Here is a 15,383-nt window from a genome sequence, read left to right on the forward strand (position 1 = left end):
CACTCGGTTCTGGGGGCCCCGCCCTGGGTGCATGTTTTGGTTTTTGCCCTAGCACTACGAAGTTGATTCAAATCATCAAAGCTTGACGATGAGTTGGTTATTTGAATCAGCTGTGTAGTGCTGGGGCTAAAACCAAAAAGTTAACCCGTGGAGGGGGAGGGGCCCAAGGACCCAGTTTGGGAAACCCTGGTGTAGAGCATGATAATCACTTTTATATCCTGGCTGTTTCCTGAATTCCCTCCCTCTAGGGTTCTGATTGAGATCCAAAGACAAAATCCCCTCTGTGTCTCTGACCCGCTTCCATCCATTCCTCTTTTATACACTCCTGTCTTCACCACTGCCTCCATCTAACTGGAGGAGAATAGCTATATACAATTTATTAGGTACACCCCTCCAGTACTGAGTCGTACCCCGCTTTGTCTCCAGAACAGCCTGAATTCTTCAGGGCACGGAAACGTTGCTCAATTAGAATCAAGGGAAAACGTTCCCGACACCATTACACCCCAGCCACTAGCCTGTACCATTGACACCAGGCAGGATGGGGGCATGGACTCATGCTGCTTATGCAAAATTCTCACTCTGCCATCAGCATGACGCAACAGGAACCGGGATTAGACGGACCAGTAGAAAATGTTTTTCTATTTTTTCTACTGTCCAGTGTTGGTGATGGCGTGCCCACTGGAGACTCTACTTCTTGTTTTTAGCTGATAGGAGTGGAACCCAGTGTGGTCGTCTGCTGTAGTAGCCCATCTGTGACAAGGGCCAATGAGTTCCGAGATGCCGTTCTGCACATCACTGTTGTACTGCGCTGTTATTTGCCTGTTTGTGGCTCGCCTGTTAGCTTGCACTATTCTTGCCATTCTCCTTCGACCTCTCATCAACAAGCTGCCGCTGACTGGATGCTATTTGTTTGTCGCACCATTCTCAGTAGACCCTAGACACTGTTGTGCGTGAAAAGACCGGCGAGCCTGGCACCGACGATTATACTAAGCACTCGTTTTTCCCATTGAAAAGTTCAATCGAACAGTAAGTGAATGACTCGACGCCTGTCTACCTGCTTTATATAGCAAGCCATGGGCACGTTACTCACTGTCTGTAGGAGCAATTCATTTTAGTGAATGGGATGGTGTACCGAATAAACGGGCCACTGTGTGTATATAGTGTGAATATACACGCCCCTCCGTATTTATTTGGAGAGTGAAGCTAAAATATGTACATTTGGCTCTATACTCCAGCATTTTGGATTTGAGACCAAATCTTTCTTTTTATTTGAGGGTATTTTCATACATATGTTTTACCGTTTACATTTACATTTTAGTCTTATCCAGAGTGACTTACAGGATAAATTAGGGTTAAGTGTCCTCCTCAAAGCTCTGGGATTCGAACCAGAGAATAATCTAACCTCCACTGTTATTAGTAATGCTGCGATGATATGTTCTTTCTTCCTCTGTACCTTTCTCACTCATATTGTATGTTGCTATCCAACAGTTTCCTAGTTGATCACAACCAATTGTGTTTTATGATTGAACTAATAAGGGGATGTTTTCACCCTTATCCTCTCTCAATCGTCATACTGTATGTTCAAACAAACAATAAGTCGATGGATAAAATGTGTAACACCATCTTGTTTCACTTGCTAATGTCCACATGAAAACAATACAAGTAATCCAGGAAGTTATGACTTATCTTTTAGGGGCGAGAAGCTTTGGAACTGAAAATGAATGTCACACCCAAACTTTAGGGAAAGAGTTGAGTATTGTTGGCCGTTGAAATCCTTCTAATAACGCCTCTGTGCTCTTGTTTAATTTCAGACTTGTTGTAAGCATAATGGGAGAGAATGAGAGAGCAGCAGACTCATCAATAGGTAATGTGGTAATACACTACATGACCAAAAGAATTTGGGCACCTGCTCGTCAAACATCTCATTCCAAAATCATGCGCATCTGGGAAGGCTTCCACTAGATGTTGGAACATTGCTGCGGGGACTTCCTTCCATTCAGCCACAAGAGCATTGGTGAGGTCGGGCACTGATGTTGGGCGATTAGGCCTGACTCGCAGTCGGCGTTCCAATTCATCTCAAAGGTGTTCGATGGGGTTGAGGTTAGGGCTCTGTGCAGGCCAGTCAAGTTCTTCCAGACCGATCTCAACAAACTATTTCTATATGGACCTCACCTTGTGCACTGGGGCATAATCATGCTAAAACAGGAAAGGGCCTTCACCAAACTTTTGCCACAAAGTTGGAACCACGGAATCATCTAGAATGTCATTGTATGCTGTAGCGTTAAGATTTAGCTTCACTGGAACTAAGGGGGCTAGCCCGAACATTGAGAAACAGCCCCAGACCATTATTCCTCCTCCACCAAACTTTACAGTTGGCACTATGCATTCAGGCAGTTAGTGATCTCCTGGCATCCGCCAAACCCAGATTTGTCTGTCGGCCTAACAGATAGTGAAGCGTGATTCATCACTCCAGAGACCGCGTTTCCACTACTCCAGAGTTCAATGGCGGTGAGCTTTACACCACTCCAGACGACACTTGGCATTGCGCATGGTGATCTTAGGCTTGTGTGCGGCTGCTCGGCCATGGAAACCCATTTCATGAAGCTCCAGACAAACAGTTCTTGTGCTGACGTTGCTTCCATCGGCGGTTTCCACTTCACAATAACAGCACTTACAGTTGACTGGGGAAGCTCTGGCAGGGCAGAAGTTTTACGCTCTGTTTTAACCATACTTTTTAACGGTCAGGAAAAACACTTCTGCTTGGTAATAAAACAAATAAAATAATGTTTTATTGTCACACACACCAGATAGGTGCAGTGAAATGTGTTGTTTTACAACAAATTAGGGTTAAGTGCCTTGTTCAAGGTCACATCGGCTGATTTTTCACCTTGTCGGCTCCAGGATTCAAACCAGTGTTCTGTTACTGGCCCAACACTCTAACCAGTAAACTACCTACCGCCTTAGTACATGGCTCCACTCTACCCACTGCCATCTCAACAGGTGGATGCTGCCACGTTTCCATGGATACGGTATGGAACTTTGACCTAGACTACTTACAGCCACTCCTCTGGTTCCCGCCTCGCCCCTCTCTCCTGGGATGCCGATGTCACCCTGTGGGAGGAGTCAGATGATGGTGCAGGCAAGTGAGACGAGCTGATACACCACAACTGCAATGTAACAAAACAACACACAACACACAGACACCCCGAAAATACCCCACTGCCCCAGAAGCCCATCAGATACATACAGGAATACCTGGCTCTCCAGACGGCCCTGCCTCTCCCATCTCTCCTGGGTCGCCCTGGGAAGAAAAGGGTTAACAGAAGGGTTATGTGGTGGCTTAACTTCACTGCCATTGGCTTAATGGTTCCTCTAATTGTATGATGTCATTTGTGACACCCCTGTATATTTCCTCTGAAAGTATGATGTAATTTGTGACTTTACTGTCGGTATGGTTCCAATGGGCACATTCTTGCCAGATCTTACAACACCTGCATAGGTATTTTAAGTATTAGCTAACCACATCATATGTTATAGCAATCTGGTTCCTGACGGCACAGTTGATGAAGTTGCACGTAACCATTGGTTGATGCATGCAACGTCTGAGCAGGGAACCTTTGATTGTAATTGACATGACATAATTGGTGACATCACTGTCTGTATGGTTTATTATCTGATTGTACGATACCATTTGTGATGTCACTGGGTGTGTGACATCACAGTACACATTTATGGCATCACTGACTATGACACCACTAGCTGTTTCTTTTGAGTCTGTATACACATAATAAGAATCCCCCTCGACCACGCCCACAAATTGGGGAAAACAAACATTCTTTCCATTTGACTCCTATGGTAAAAGAGACAACTTCGATTTTTTTGTTATACAGAAAAGAAAACAAACATGCCAAAAAGCTGATGTGTTTTCCCCACAGGCGGGCTGTGACGTTATATCTAATACCAACTGGGTCTATAATATCAGTTGTAATATTAGCTGAATGATTCCATCTTTTGATTGCATAATATCATTGTGACCTCAATGGCTTTATGACATCACTAAGAAAATAGCCTAGATTTGCGTCGTTTTTACTTCGAAACAAAAACACTTGCTGGCCGTCTATGAGAACTCCCCCAATTTTACCCCCACGGTGTGGAAATAGTGAATAGCGACTTGGGGTTTAAACCATAGAATTACATATTAGAACTGAATAATTGAATATGATCTCTGGGGTGGTAAAAATGGTGATATCCTTCTCTAGATGGCCCCATTGTATACATCATATCTGTGCCTTTATGAAATCACTGTCTTCATGACCTGGTTATGCATTGTTGTCATACTCACAACTCCTCCTGTGGCTCCCTTTGCGCCAGCCTTTCCTTGTAAACCCTGAAACACAGACATAGAAACATGACTCTGGGCCACAGTAGTACGATGACTATTATGGGACTTGGGCCTAGTAAACACACTGTGAGAAACTCAGTTAGATATGATTGTGTGGTCATTAGAGTGTGTAAGAGAATCAGTGTGTGCAGGTTAAAAGGCATCTCCTAAGTAGGATACAGTGGGACAGATAATGGCCAACTTTACACAACGGGACGCTAGATAATGTCTTGCTTAACACAGCAGCTACGGCCACGAGGAGGGAGACACACTGGGTTTGATACTCACAGGAAGGCCGTTGGGTCCTTTCTCACCGGGTACCCCATTCCGTCCGGCGTCGCCCTGGCAACGCAGAGAAACACTGTCACTTATGACATCAGCCACACCCATCGTGGGCTCATGGGAAATGTCAGCAGAGCAGAGAGCATTTTGGGGAGGAAAGGGTGCCACTTTACCTTCTCGCCGTCCAGTCCCTGGGTGCCATCTTTCCCGTCTCTGCCAGGGATGCCCTGCGGAGGAGAGAAACACACTGTTGGTCAAGGGATCCGAGATCTGCAATATCTGTTTTCATGAGAGATTTACATTTTATTAGAGATGTGTATTTTGAGAGATTTGTATTTTAAGACTTACAGGCTCCCCTTTTGGTCCTGCTCCCCCGGGAACTCCCTTTGGACCAATTTTGCCCTATTGAGAAATGACAAGGTACAATGTTACATTACCTGAACAGTTTATAGCGCAACAATAGATCCTTTACAATCTCTTGTACTCACACCGTGTACCATCGCATGACTGTTTAGTCTGCTATTTCATTAGAGATTAGAGTTGCCTTTAAAGAGGATGTTCAGTCAGACATGCAAATATCAATACAAAAATGTACAGCATGTGTGTATTATTTACTCACAATCTCGCCCTTTGGCCCTCTAAATCCCTCTGGTCCTTTCTCTCCAACATCACCCTGGGATTGTCAAATGATAAGACACAGAGCTTTTTATTGATGGGACCAATGGCAGACACCTAACATAATGTAATAAACACCAGTGCCGAAGTGAGGTACGGGTTATATGGTACTCAACAGATAGTACAAACAAGGAGAGACTCACTGTCTTGCCGATGATGCCAGCAATACCAGGTTTGCCTCGGAAACCAGGTAAACCCTGAAAAGAATAATGAGAGAGAGACAGTAGACGCATTACAATCAGGGAAACTGACATAGCGTTTCCACCGCAGCCTATTGAAGTGCTGGTCTGTAAATTCCAGACAGAAGACAGAGGTCTGTGACAAAGACATTCAGAGGCATGGTACTCACCCTGTCTCCTACTGCACCCATCGGGCCCTGAAGTCCCCTCAAACCACGAGGACCCTGGGAAAAAACACCACGGGATGGTTAAGAGCCAATCAGAATCAATCCCAACCACCATAAGAATCAATCAGAACGATCAATACTGCATACCATTCACACATCAGGCCCGAGGCAGAAAGTACTGGACAATCTAAACAAACAGGCAACAGATAAAAAATGTCTGTGTTTTCGAGCCACATTAGGTGACATCCCTCACCTGCAGGCCCACAGTGCCGGGAATACCCGGAGGACCAGATGGGCCAGCATAACCCTGGGAGAGACAACAGGACACACAGTTACCAATAGGTATTCCACATCCGGATTAACACGTCAGACTAGTAAACCTTTCTGCTCCCCGAGTTTCATTCTAAATTGATCTCACCTTCTCTCCGTCTTTCCCGAGCTCTCCCTTGTCTCCTTTGTGTCCTGTGTGACCCTAAATGAAGAGAGAGAGAGGGGGGGTTGAAGGAAAGACATACGGAAGAAGCAAGGGAAACATATTTAGAGGGGGATGGCGAGAGATATAAAGAAAGACCAAGAAGGGTAGATCATGAGAATGGGAGAGATACAACAGTTAGTTTAGCTGTCATGTTCCTGGGGGAAACTGTCATTTGAAAAGCACACATTTCTGAGCTTTAAAAGGCATACTCAGTAAAGTAGAGCAACAATGTCCTGTACCCACCTTGAATCCAGGCATTCCTGGAGGGCCGGAGGGGCCAGGAGGGCAGATGGCAGGACACTATAAAGGGGAAAGACAAAACTGCATTAGGCAAAGGCATGTAGTAAAAAATAATGTCCCATTGCTGTTCAATGCAGCACAGTACAGGGTTGATGTACTTAAATGTGTTGGGTCTGAAAAAACGTCCTGACACTTACCAACAGATCTCCACTGCCATCAGGGAGAGCCCCAGGAAGACCCTTAGAGAGGTAGAATGAAGAATGAAGTTCAGATTGATATATACTTTTAAAAAAAATGAACCTTCATTTAACTAGGCAAGAACAAATTCTTATTTACAATGACGACCTACCCCGGACGACGGCAAATTGTGCGCCACCCTATGGGACTCCCAATCACAGCCGGTTGTGATACAGCCTGGAATCGAACCAAGGTCTGTCGTGACACCTCTAGCACTGAGATGCAGTGCCTTAGAGCACTGCGCCACTCGGGAGCCCAAATGAATGTGTAACATTTCCATCTTTCTTTCTTTCTTTAAGCATTTCTTCACCACACATCTGTGTGACCACGCATATCCATCCCTGACTGATGGCAGCAATAACAATGTCACTAAGGTGGAAAATCAACAGATAATGTAGATGTTCTGTACTTACTGGGGGTCCGTCAGGGCCGGGTGGCCCAGCCAATCCTGCAAGACCCTCAGGGCCCTGGGAGAGAGGCAAAGGAACACACAGGCTAGAGTCAATCAATCAACCTGATTCATTTGCATATAAACTGTACCAAAATCACTGCATAGACTTACACTGCCCCATACTCTCATCATGTTAAAATAAAGGAAATCAAAGCTGACGCTCCATTGCTGAACCTCTGACCAGCGTCTCCGATATGAAGCTCAACTGAAATCATGCCTCATCACGATCACGCCAATCAGTCCTGGTTCTCTCTCCAGGGGCCTTTCCCCACTCCACTCCCCGGAGATGAGAACTGTTTATGGAGGTGTTTATGGGAAAACGATTGGAGAGACGTGCCTGTCTTCTCTGTCTTAGGGATCTCCAGTGTTGGTCCTGGAGTGATGCTGCTTCTGGTACTGTAGATTTTACTTGTCATTCAGTGGTTAAACATTAAACTTGCAAACTTGATTGCTTCATCGTGAGTTACCAGGGAGTCCACTAGATACCCAGTAGTGGCAGTCAAAGAGGTGATTAAGTGTATGTGTATATTTCCCTGTTTCCTGTCTGTTGTACATATTTCTTAATCGGGATGAATTCATTAATTGGTCTTAACACTCACTGCTGGTCCTTGTGGCCCGATTCCGCCCGCAAGCCCATTGGCTCCTGGTGGCCCCTGGAAACAATAGAAATGGTTTGGGTGAGAGCACACACACACACACACACACACACACACACACTCACACGCACACTCACTCACACACGCAGCAGGACATACACAAACACGTGCGTAACTAGAAGAAGTATCTACAAACACACAGAGACACACACACACACACACACACACACACACACACACACACACACACACACACACACACACACACACACACACACACACACACACACACACACACACACACACACACACACACACACACACACACACGCCATCTGTACTCACTGGAGCTCCCGGTCTCCCTCTGCCCTACGGAAGACAGGGAAAGGCATATTAAGACATACATACACACACACACAAGACAACTTATTAGCCATCGTGTCATAACAAGCTGATGTTATTATGGTTCAAATGTATAGGGGGAATTGAAGATGTGTGACAGTACACCATATGCATACGGGGATAGACAGCTGTGTGTGCTTGTGTGTGTTTGTGTTATGATATAACTGGGAACGTTTGTATGTGTCTTATAGGTAGGGCCCAGCATTTTTCTTGACCATGTGACTCGACCAGGAAACTCTGGGCCCTAGTTATGGATTTAGCTGTTGACAGGTGAGTGTGTGTAATCAACAGCATCTATATTTCTAGTGATCAGTCTGGTGTAATAGATGTTATGAACATGGACCGGTGATACAGGCTACGTTGATATCTTATTGGGCATGTAACAGAGATGGAAGATGAACTTGTACTTACAGGAGGTCCACCTGGCCCGGGAGGTCCAGCTTCGCCCTGTAGTGACAAAGACACACAACCGCTCAGACAACTTCGACAGATACAATGAAACTAGGTGGGAACTAGGTTAAAAACCTAAAACATTATTTGCATGTTCTTGTGCCAAAAATGGGTTTGGAGGTCTTTGGGAGGGGATGACGTGTCAGCATCGAGTCATGTATCAGTGAGGCAAAACTAGAGCAACTGCCTTGGTCCAAATAGGTGGGAAACAATCAAAATGATTACAGTAATATAAAGATACTACAAATGTAAACTGAATACACTTTTCCTATGCTGAAAAGTGATGCAGTGACCTGATATGACCCACAACAAGAGTATAATAAAGATGCCTCCCCCCACCGCTCTCCTTATTTTGTGCCCCTTTTCCTGGCCACTCTTTCACTCCCCCCACCCTCTCTGTTTCCTCTCTCTTTCGCATTGCCCCCATCCTTTGCCCTCCAACCCCCCCCACACACACACACACACTCAACCCCACCAACATTCCATCTCAGCTGTGTTTGGACTGTTTGTGTGGTGTGAGGGAGAAAAAGACTCACAGTGAGACTTAACACAGTGGTGTCATGGCAACCCACACTGCATTCCACACTATTCCAACTGACTTTATATTGGATGAGTGTAGACTAGACTGCTACACAAATACACACACACACACACACACACACACACACACACACACACACACACACACACACACACACACACACACACACACACACACACACACACACACAGTTAGACACATGCACATGCACAGACACTGTTGCACGCACTCAAGCACATAAATGCACGCACATATACAGTACACAGCACTTACGCCCGCATGCACCTGCACACGAGCACGTATCACACATGCACACACAGAGCCACGCGCGTGCATGTCTCCTGTGACGCATGGGAATGTGTCGTGGTTTGTTTTCACTGTTTTACTGTTATTCTCAGTATCTCTAGTATTCTCTGTTTGATTTATTTTACAGCTATTTGAAGCTGGTGGACCAAAATGTGAAAGTTACCACCAGCTTTAAACAGCGGTTTTGGTCCACCAGCTTCAAAAAGCTATATTTTTTCTTATTGAAAATATATATTCACAGCGATTTAGATGGTAAAAGGATTCCCTACACTACTCAGTGCTTGTTTTTATAACATAGACTGAAATTGAGCGAACAGTGTAGAATTATTTTTGCAACCAGGAAATGACAGAACTATTTCCACTAGATAACACAGCCACAAAGTAGAGACAGCTTTCCCAGTTTGACAACAGATGCTGCTCCGGTGGGAGAAATCAATAGGTGGATATCGTAGCCAATCACAACACTGGCGGGTATGTAATACTGTAAAACACTTATCGTCCCACTGTTAGCGCCAGATATATTATGGACATTTTCTGAAATTACAATGCAAAAATTCTAAAGAATCCTATGTGTAGCACCTATAATAGTGAAAACATTCAGTGTCTTCCTCTAGTCTAAGCAGTAAAGGCTGCTTATGTGTGTTGAAGAGCATCGGTGAACTTCATTATCTAGTGACTGTTTTGGAGAGGTGGTAGATATGTCTTGACAGCGAAAGGTTATTTTTTCCTGAAAATGTTACTACTGTGTTTTGCTCTGAAAACAGCTTCAGCCCAAATTCCTTCCTCAGTGTGAGCAGGGGGAGGGAGAGAACGTCCAAGCTTGTCAACCTTCATCCCATTAGTGCATGGATGTTAGCCAGGAAATAAACACTCACTTCCTGATTAGTGTGACTAATTAGTTGAATTGCCTCCATTTTGACAGCGGACCCATTTCCTCCCTTCAAGTTGTGATCACAGGACCCTTTCTAACATCCTTTTATAGCTTGCATTTAATGCATGACTCCCAACGCGTCACATCCAGTTCTGGAGCTGCTAGGTAAAACAATTACGTTCTCCTGCGCTGTACTGCTTTCCTGACTTTACCACCCCGGCATTCATATTCTCAGCACTTCATCTTCCTCAGAGGATAACTGTACTTATTTCCTCCTGCATCCAAGCCGCAGATCCTTCTGCTTCCTATGGTCTTGGCCGGATTGGTGGGCAGCTGTGCGCATTCCAGGCGGGATTAGGGAAGCAGCGGCCAGAGCTAGATAAATCTGACTCGGTGTCACCCTGTCCCTCATTAAAAACATTCCCACAAAGGGAATTTGTTCGACAAATCCATCCCGACAGGGAGAAAACAGAGGCCTGAGTAGGTACCAGCTTTAGCCCACCAAGGTCTCAAGGCGCTCAATGTAACCAACTCCCTTTCTCTCTATTCTGTAGGGTCATACAGATATGATACACAGAGGACTGGATGGCACCTACCTCAGCCTAAGGTCATTCTAAGGTCACAACACCAGCTCTCTGGGTGGGTTTTCATAAGTTGAGCTAACTGAGGCACCTCAAATCGTTAATTCCTTTGTCGCTCTGTACATACTGTGTGTGCACGTGCGCACCCGTGTACATTTTTGTGTGTGAATGCATCTGTGTGTTTTAGTGGCTGATTGATGAGGCCAAAGGGACTGTCTTTAGTTAAAGTGTCATTAAAGTTAATGAGGCACATCCAGAGGCAAACGGCCATGCAGGAACCTTGGGGAACCGATAGGCACTTCACTTACCAACTCCCCTGGAGGACCGTCCTTCCCTGCAGGCCCATCAGCACCTGTCAATCCCTGAGGAAGAATCACAACATCGTTGAAACATTATTAGACATTACACTGTGCTATTTCTTACATCTAAATGACTCAATTCAACTGTTTGAATAGATGGGGGGGGGACACATTTTTATGGGATAATTCATTCAAGTTCTCTAACAAGAGGCAGCTATGAGCAAGTTGTTCACTGAATAGAGGACAGGTTCCTCATTCTGTATGCAGGTACATGGCTGTTCAGTCCAAATCAGTCGACTCCAGGCAGTCAATTATACGATGAGATACAGTGAATACTGGGAAGCAGTCTAAGCAAGTGTCAAGGAGTAGAGTTTGGTAGCAATAGCCTCAAGCTACTGCATAGCTAATAGGTGCATGGTGAGTCTATGACAGCAATTCAGGCAATCTCTTACGGATCAATAACAAGATCAGTGTGTGTGTGTGTGTGTGTGTGTGTGTGTGTGTGTGTGTGTGTGTGTGTGTGTGTGTGTGTGTGTGTGTGTGTGTGTGTGTGTGTGTGTGTGTGTGTGTGTGTGTGTGTGTGTGTGTGTGTGTGTGTGTTTCTACGGGTCACTTACGTCCACCCCTGGGAGGCCGGGCAGGCCTGGGTTCCCTGGTCCTCCTGCTCCCCCTGCTTTCCCCTTGGGTCCCTAAACCATTGGAACAGGTCTGTGTTAGAACAATCAATCACCTCACAAAATGTTATTGTTGATCTGTTGTTGTAAAAGGTTATGTTCTGTTGTTATACTCACAGCTTTCCCTGAAAGTCCAGCAGGGCCATCTTTGCCCTGCCAATCAAAAGAAACAACATACGATTCCAATTGGACACACATCTCAAAGGCCTTTGATTTCAGTCTGGGAATTGGACAGATTTTGGACATATCATGTCCTTAAATAACAAGTGATTCCGTTTTATGTTAATACAAGTCCGCAGTCACAAATGCCACTCAATTACCGTGAGTGTGTATGTGTGTTTAAAGACGAATAATACCATCTCAGCAGAAAGATGTGAAATACGGACGTCCTTTTGGCCATTTCCCCCCCCCGTAAAAGGCCAATCAAAACACAACTGAAATGAAACTCATCTAAAGCTATATGTTGAATGGCTACCAGTGATATACAGACTGTGTGTATGAAGTGCTTTAACACACAGGTGGTTGTAGCTACCCTCTGCCCTAAATCTCCCAGTGGGCAATGGGGAAAAATAAACCTTTCTAAAAGACGGAGTGGAATGGTCACATGATGAAAGCCTCAGGTTGGTTTGGACAGGGAGTAGGAGAAGGGAGGGTGGCGAGGAAGGAGGTGTGAGGGGAAACTTTAGATGCTCTCGTAGGGTTGGGGAATGTATGAATGAATGGGTCTTCTGTATGGCTGGCTGGCTGGCCTTCCAAACTGTGGTGAATTGACTTTACTCCACTAAAGCAACACAGCTATTCAATCCCCAACATCTAAAGGTTTGATAGGCATAAAATATCAAGTGTATTTGAATTTCTGTTATGAGATCAGAAAAGTTGGCAGGCTAAGTTTGGGGATCCATTAACATATCAAGTTATTTTAAGGTTTGAGACCATAGGCTTTAGTGTTTTTCTTTTTTGAGCACATAATCCTATTTCCCCTCTAACATATAGCACAAGTATGAACCTGGTTGCTGGTTTAAGTTCCGATCTTTGGTTTTTCCCATTTCTATCATGATTGGCTCTGATGTGCCCTCCGGCCAATAAAAGGCCTGTGTACAGAGTGTTTAATGATGACTAAATACCTGTAAGGCAGGGTTAAGACTCTCAGTGGGAGGAGTCAATCTGTTATAAACTGGATAACTAGAGAGCATTTGACCAGAATTTGATTGCAAGACCGACATTAAAACACCACTATCATCAATGATGGGAAATTAAAACAGCTGTGATGAGAAATATAATATCAGTCATTCTTGGATTTTCAATCCATTTTTTTTATTTTCTCCCTTAAACATTGTAGAAATGTAAAAATTACTTTGAATATTATTAGGATCAAAGACAACACTTTCCCTATAAAAAGTTGACATAAATACTAATGTAGGTCCACATAAGTAAATGTTCAAATTTGTTTGACAAGCGAGTGCTATAAAGTAACAGGTTACTTGATTGCCTCAGCCATGATGACAACTTCATTCAGTAATTGGATGGCAAAACCCAGCTCTACTACCTTACAGTTGTCTCAAAACCAATGGGAGCGAGACCCTCATGCTTCGGTGTCTGGCTAGCTAACTCACGTCAGTACCATCCTTCCCTGCGGGTCCCAGGGGTCCTGGCGGCCCGACTGCTCCTCGTGGGCCGGGTCTCTGCGACACAAAACCAAGACGTCAAGAATGAATACAAATATCCGCAAGACTGATAGGTATTATCATGTGATACGTCTTCATAAATGGTCTAAAATCAAGCTGCTTTATGCTCAAATGGGCATGGAAGGAATGTGCGCATTAAGAATGAAAAAATAGACAGGATACACCTTGTTCCTAAAAAAATGTATATACAAAGTCTAAATGCTTGTTGTTGAATGTAATTCAAATAATAGGGTGAACTGATCGTGCGTCATTATTCAGAACGAAAAAGAAGTGGCCACATTGATAGTCTTCAGGTTATATTATACTATAAACTGGGTGGTTCGAGCACTGAATGCTGATTGACTGACAACTGTGGTATATCAGACCATATACCATGGGTTTGATAAAACATGTAATTTTACTGCAATAATTAAGTTGGTAACCAGTCTATAATAGCACTAAGGCACCTAGGGGTTTGTGGTGTATGGCAAATATACCTCAGCTAAGGGCCGTGTCCAGGCACTCTGCATTGTGTCGTGCTAAAGAACAGCCCTTAAGCGTGGTATATTGCCCCCCCTCCCTCGGGCCTTATTGCTTAATTATATTGATTTGAATCTCCTAAACAATAAACGGAAAGAAATTAAAAGAATCAAATGTATCACAAAATATATGATGACAAAGCTATGCGCATGAAATAACATTTATACAACCGAGCTCTAGGGCGCAGAAATGACCCCAATTACGCACAGGCAGTGCAAAGCATTTCTAGGGTCACAAACGAATAATTTAAGTTTAATAATATAATGAATATACTTTATTTAATTTCAGACTGGACTAATACGCGTAGGTGTTTCCAAGGGCTTCCAAGGAGCACGGCTGAATGAACAAAGGTGCCATTGTGAATAGGCCACTGATCTTCAGGCTCTGCATTCTTTAGCATCTACTCCATAACCCCTACTCCATAAACTCGCAAGTAAATTAAAAAAAGTTAACTGAAAAGACAACAGTCCTTCACGGACACCTGTGGATGATTAAATAAATAACCTAATTATTTCAATAACCCATTCAGAAATCTTTGAACAAATCGACACCTCGGCTACATACAACCTTATAAAACAAGAAAGGCACTAACACGTAGGGGGAAAAATCGAAACCGTCTATATATAACCTATGTATTAAACTGTGTCAAAGGTTCATATAAAAATGGACGATAAATAGCCTATATATGTCCACCTTGCAGGAAGCCTAATAGTCATGGAAGGATTAGACTGACACATTTACACCCACAGCAGAACGCATAAACTATCAACGAAATGAGAACATCAGGCCAGTTGAGTGCCTACAAATTCTTCAGGCAGTTTACAATGAAGTTATGCAAACAGCAATTCCGAGCACAAGGTTGCGGATGAAAACATTAGGGATGGATAACGGGCGCACCAAAGCCGCCGCTTACCTGGGCTGGAGATGATGCCAAAAGCTGGCACAGCAAGAGCAGCCCGAGAGCTGAGAATATAGACATGGCTTCCCGCTCGCCCCTCAAATCAGAATTGACGCAGAAAAAGTCGAACCCCGTTCCCAGTCCTTATCGCACGCTCTCCCCCCGGCTTCGTCACGGACCGCTCCTCCACCTTATAGCTCGCGGCTCCTGAATGGCTTTCACCTTGATTCCAGATAAACCTGAGCCTCCAGCCGAGGGGGGCAGATCGCACTGTAGAGAGGGATGAGGGGAGTTGTGAGGTGAGGAACTGATGGAGGGGGGAGCGAGGTAGAGGTGCACGACTTCGGAGCCAGTAAAAGTGGGCTGTGCTCGAATTTTCCTGCCAATCCATGGGGGCACTACTGCCCAATCCGAATCCTGAAGTTACAAGGTTGGTGAAAGCAGTATGGTGAAAGCTCCACTGGCCTAAAGATG

General features: G+C 44.5%; 1 protein-coding gene across 1 annotated transcript in view; it reads right to left on the reverse strand.

Moving 5' to 3' along the window:
- Positions 1 to 15,202, reverse strand: part of LOC118361116 (collagen alpha-3(IX) chain-like) — a 29,202-nt gene extending 14,000 nt beyond the window's left edge. Inside the window, exons 1-22 of the mRNA XM_052483096.1 lie at positions 14,925 to 15,202; positions 13,421 to 13,489; positions 11,925 to 11,960; positions 11,751 to 11,822; positions 11,143 to 11,196; positions 8,497 to 8,532; positions 8,029 to 8,052; positions 7,687 to 7,740; positions 7,050 to 7,103; positions 6,597 to 6,638; positions 6,403 to 6,459; positions 6,103 to 6,156; positions 5,938 to 5,991; positions 5,688 to 5,741; positions 5,482 to 5,535; positions 5,283 to 5,336; positions 5,012 to 5,065; positions 4,837 to 4,890; positions 4,670 to 4,723; positions 4,343 to 4,387; positions 3,248 to 3,301; positions 3,058 to 3,111 (exon numbers count right to left, since the gene is read on the reverse strand). Coding sequence (XP_052339056.1) covers positions 3,058 to 3,111; positions 3,248 to 3,301; positions 4,343 to 4,387; positions 4,670 to 4,723; positions 4,837 to 4,890; positions 5,012 to 5,065; positions 5,283 to 5,336; positions 5,482 to 5,535; positions 5,688 to 5,741; positions 5,938 to 5,991; positions 6,103 to 6,156; positions 6,403 to 6,459; positions 6,597 to 6,638; positions 7,050 to 7,103; positions 7,687 to 7,740; positions 8,029 to 8,052; positions 8,497 to 8,532; positions 11,143 to 11,196; positions 11,751 to 11,822; positions 11,925 to 11,960; positions 13,421 to 13,489; positions 14,925 to 14,990 — 1,149 coding nt within the window. The 5' untranslated portion in view covers positions 14,991 to 15,202. The remainder of the gene's footprint in view (positions 1 to 3,057; positions 3,112 to 3,247; positions 3,302 to 4,342; positions 4,388 to 4,669; positions 4,724 to 4,836; positions 4,891 to 5,011; positions 5,066 to 5,282; positions 5,337 to 5,481; positions 5,536 to 5,687; positions 5,742 to 5,937; positions 5,992 to 6,102; positions 6,157 to 6,402; positions 6,460 to 6,596; positions 6,639 to 7,049; positions 7,104 to 7,686; positions 7,741 to 8,028; positions 8,053 to 8,496; positions 8,533 to 11,142; positions 11,197 to 11,750; positions 11,823 to 11,924; positions 11,961 to 13,420; positions 13,490 to 14,924) is intronic.
- Between the last annotated feature and the right edge of the window lie 181 nt (positions 15,203 to 15,383).

This window comes from Oncorhynchus keta, chromosome 28 (assembly GCF_023373465.1).
Source record: "Oncorhynchus keta strain PuntledgeMale-10-30-2019 chromosome 28, Oket_V2, whole genome shotgun sequence".
NCBI lineage: Eukaryota > Metazoa > Chordata > Actinopteri > Salmoniformes > Salmonidae > Oncorhynchus > Oncorhynchus keta.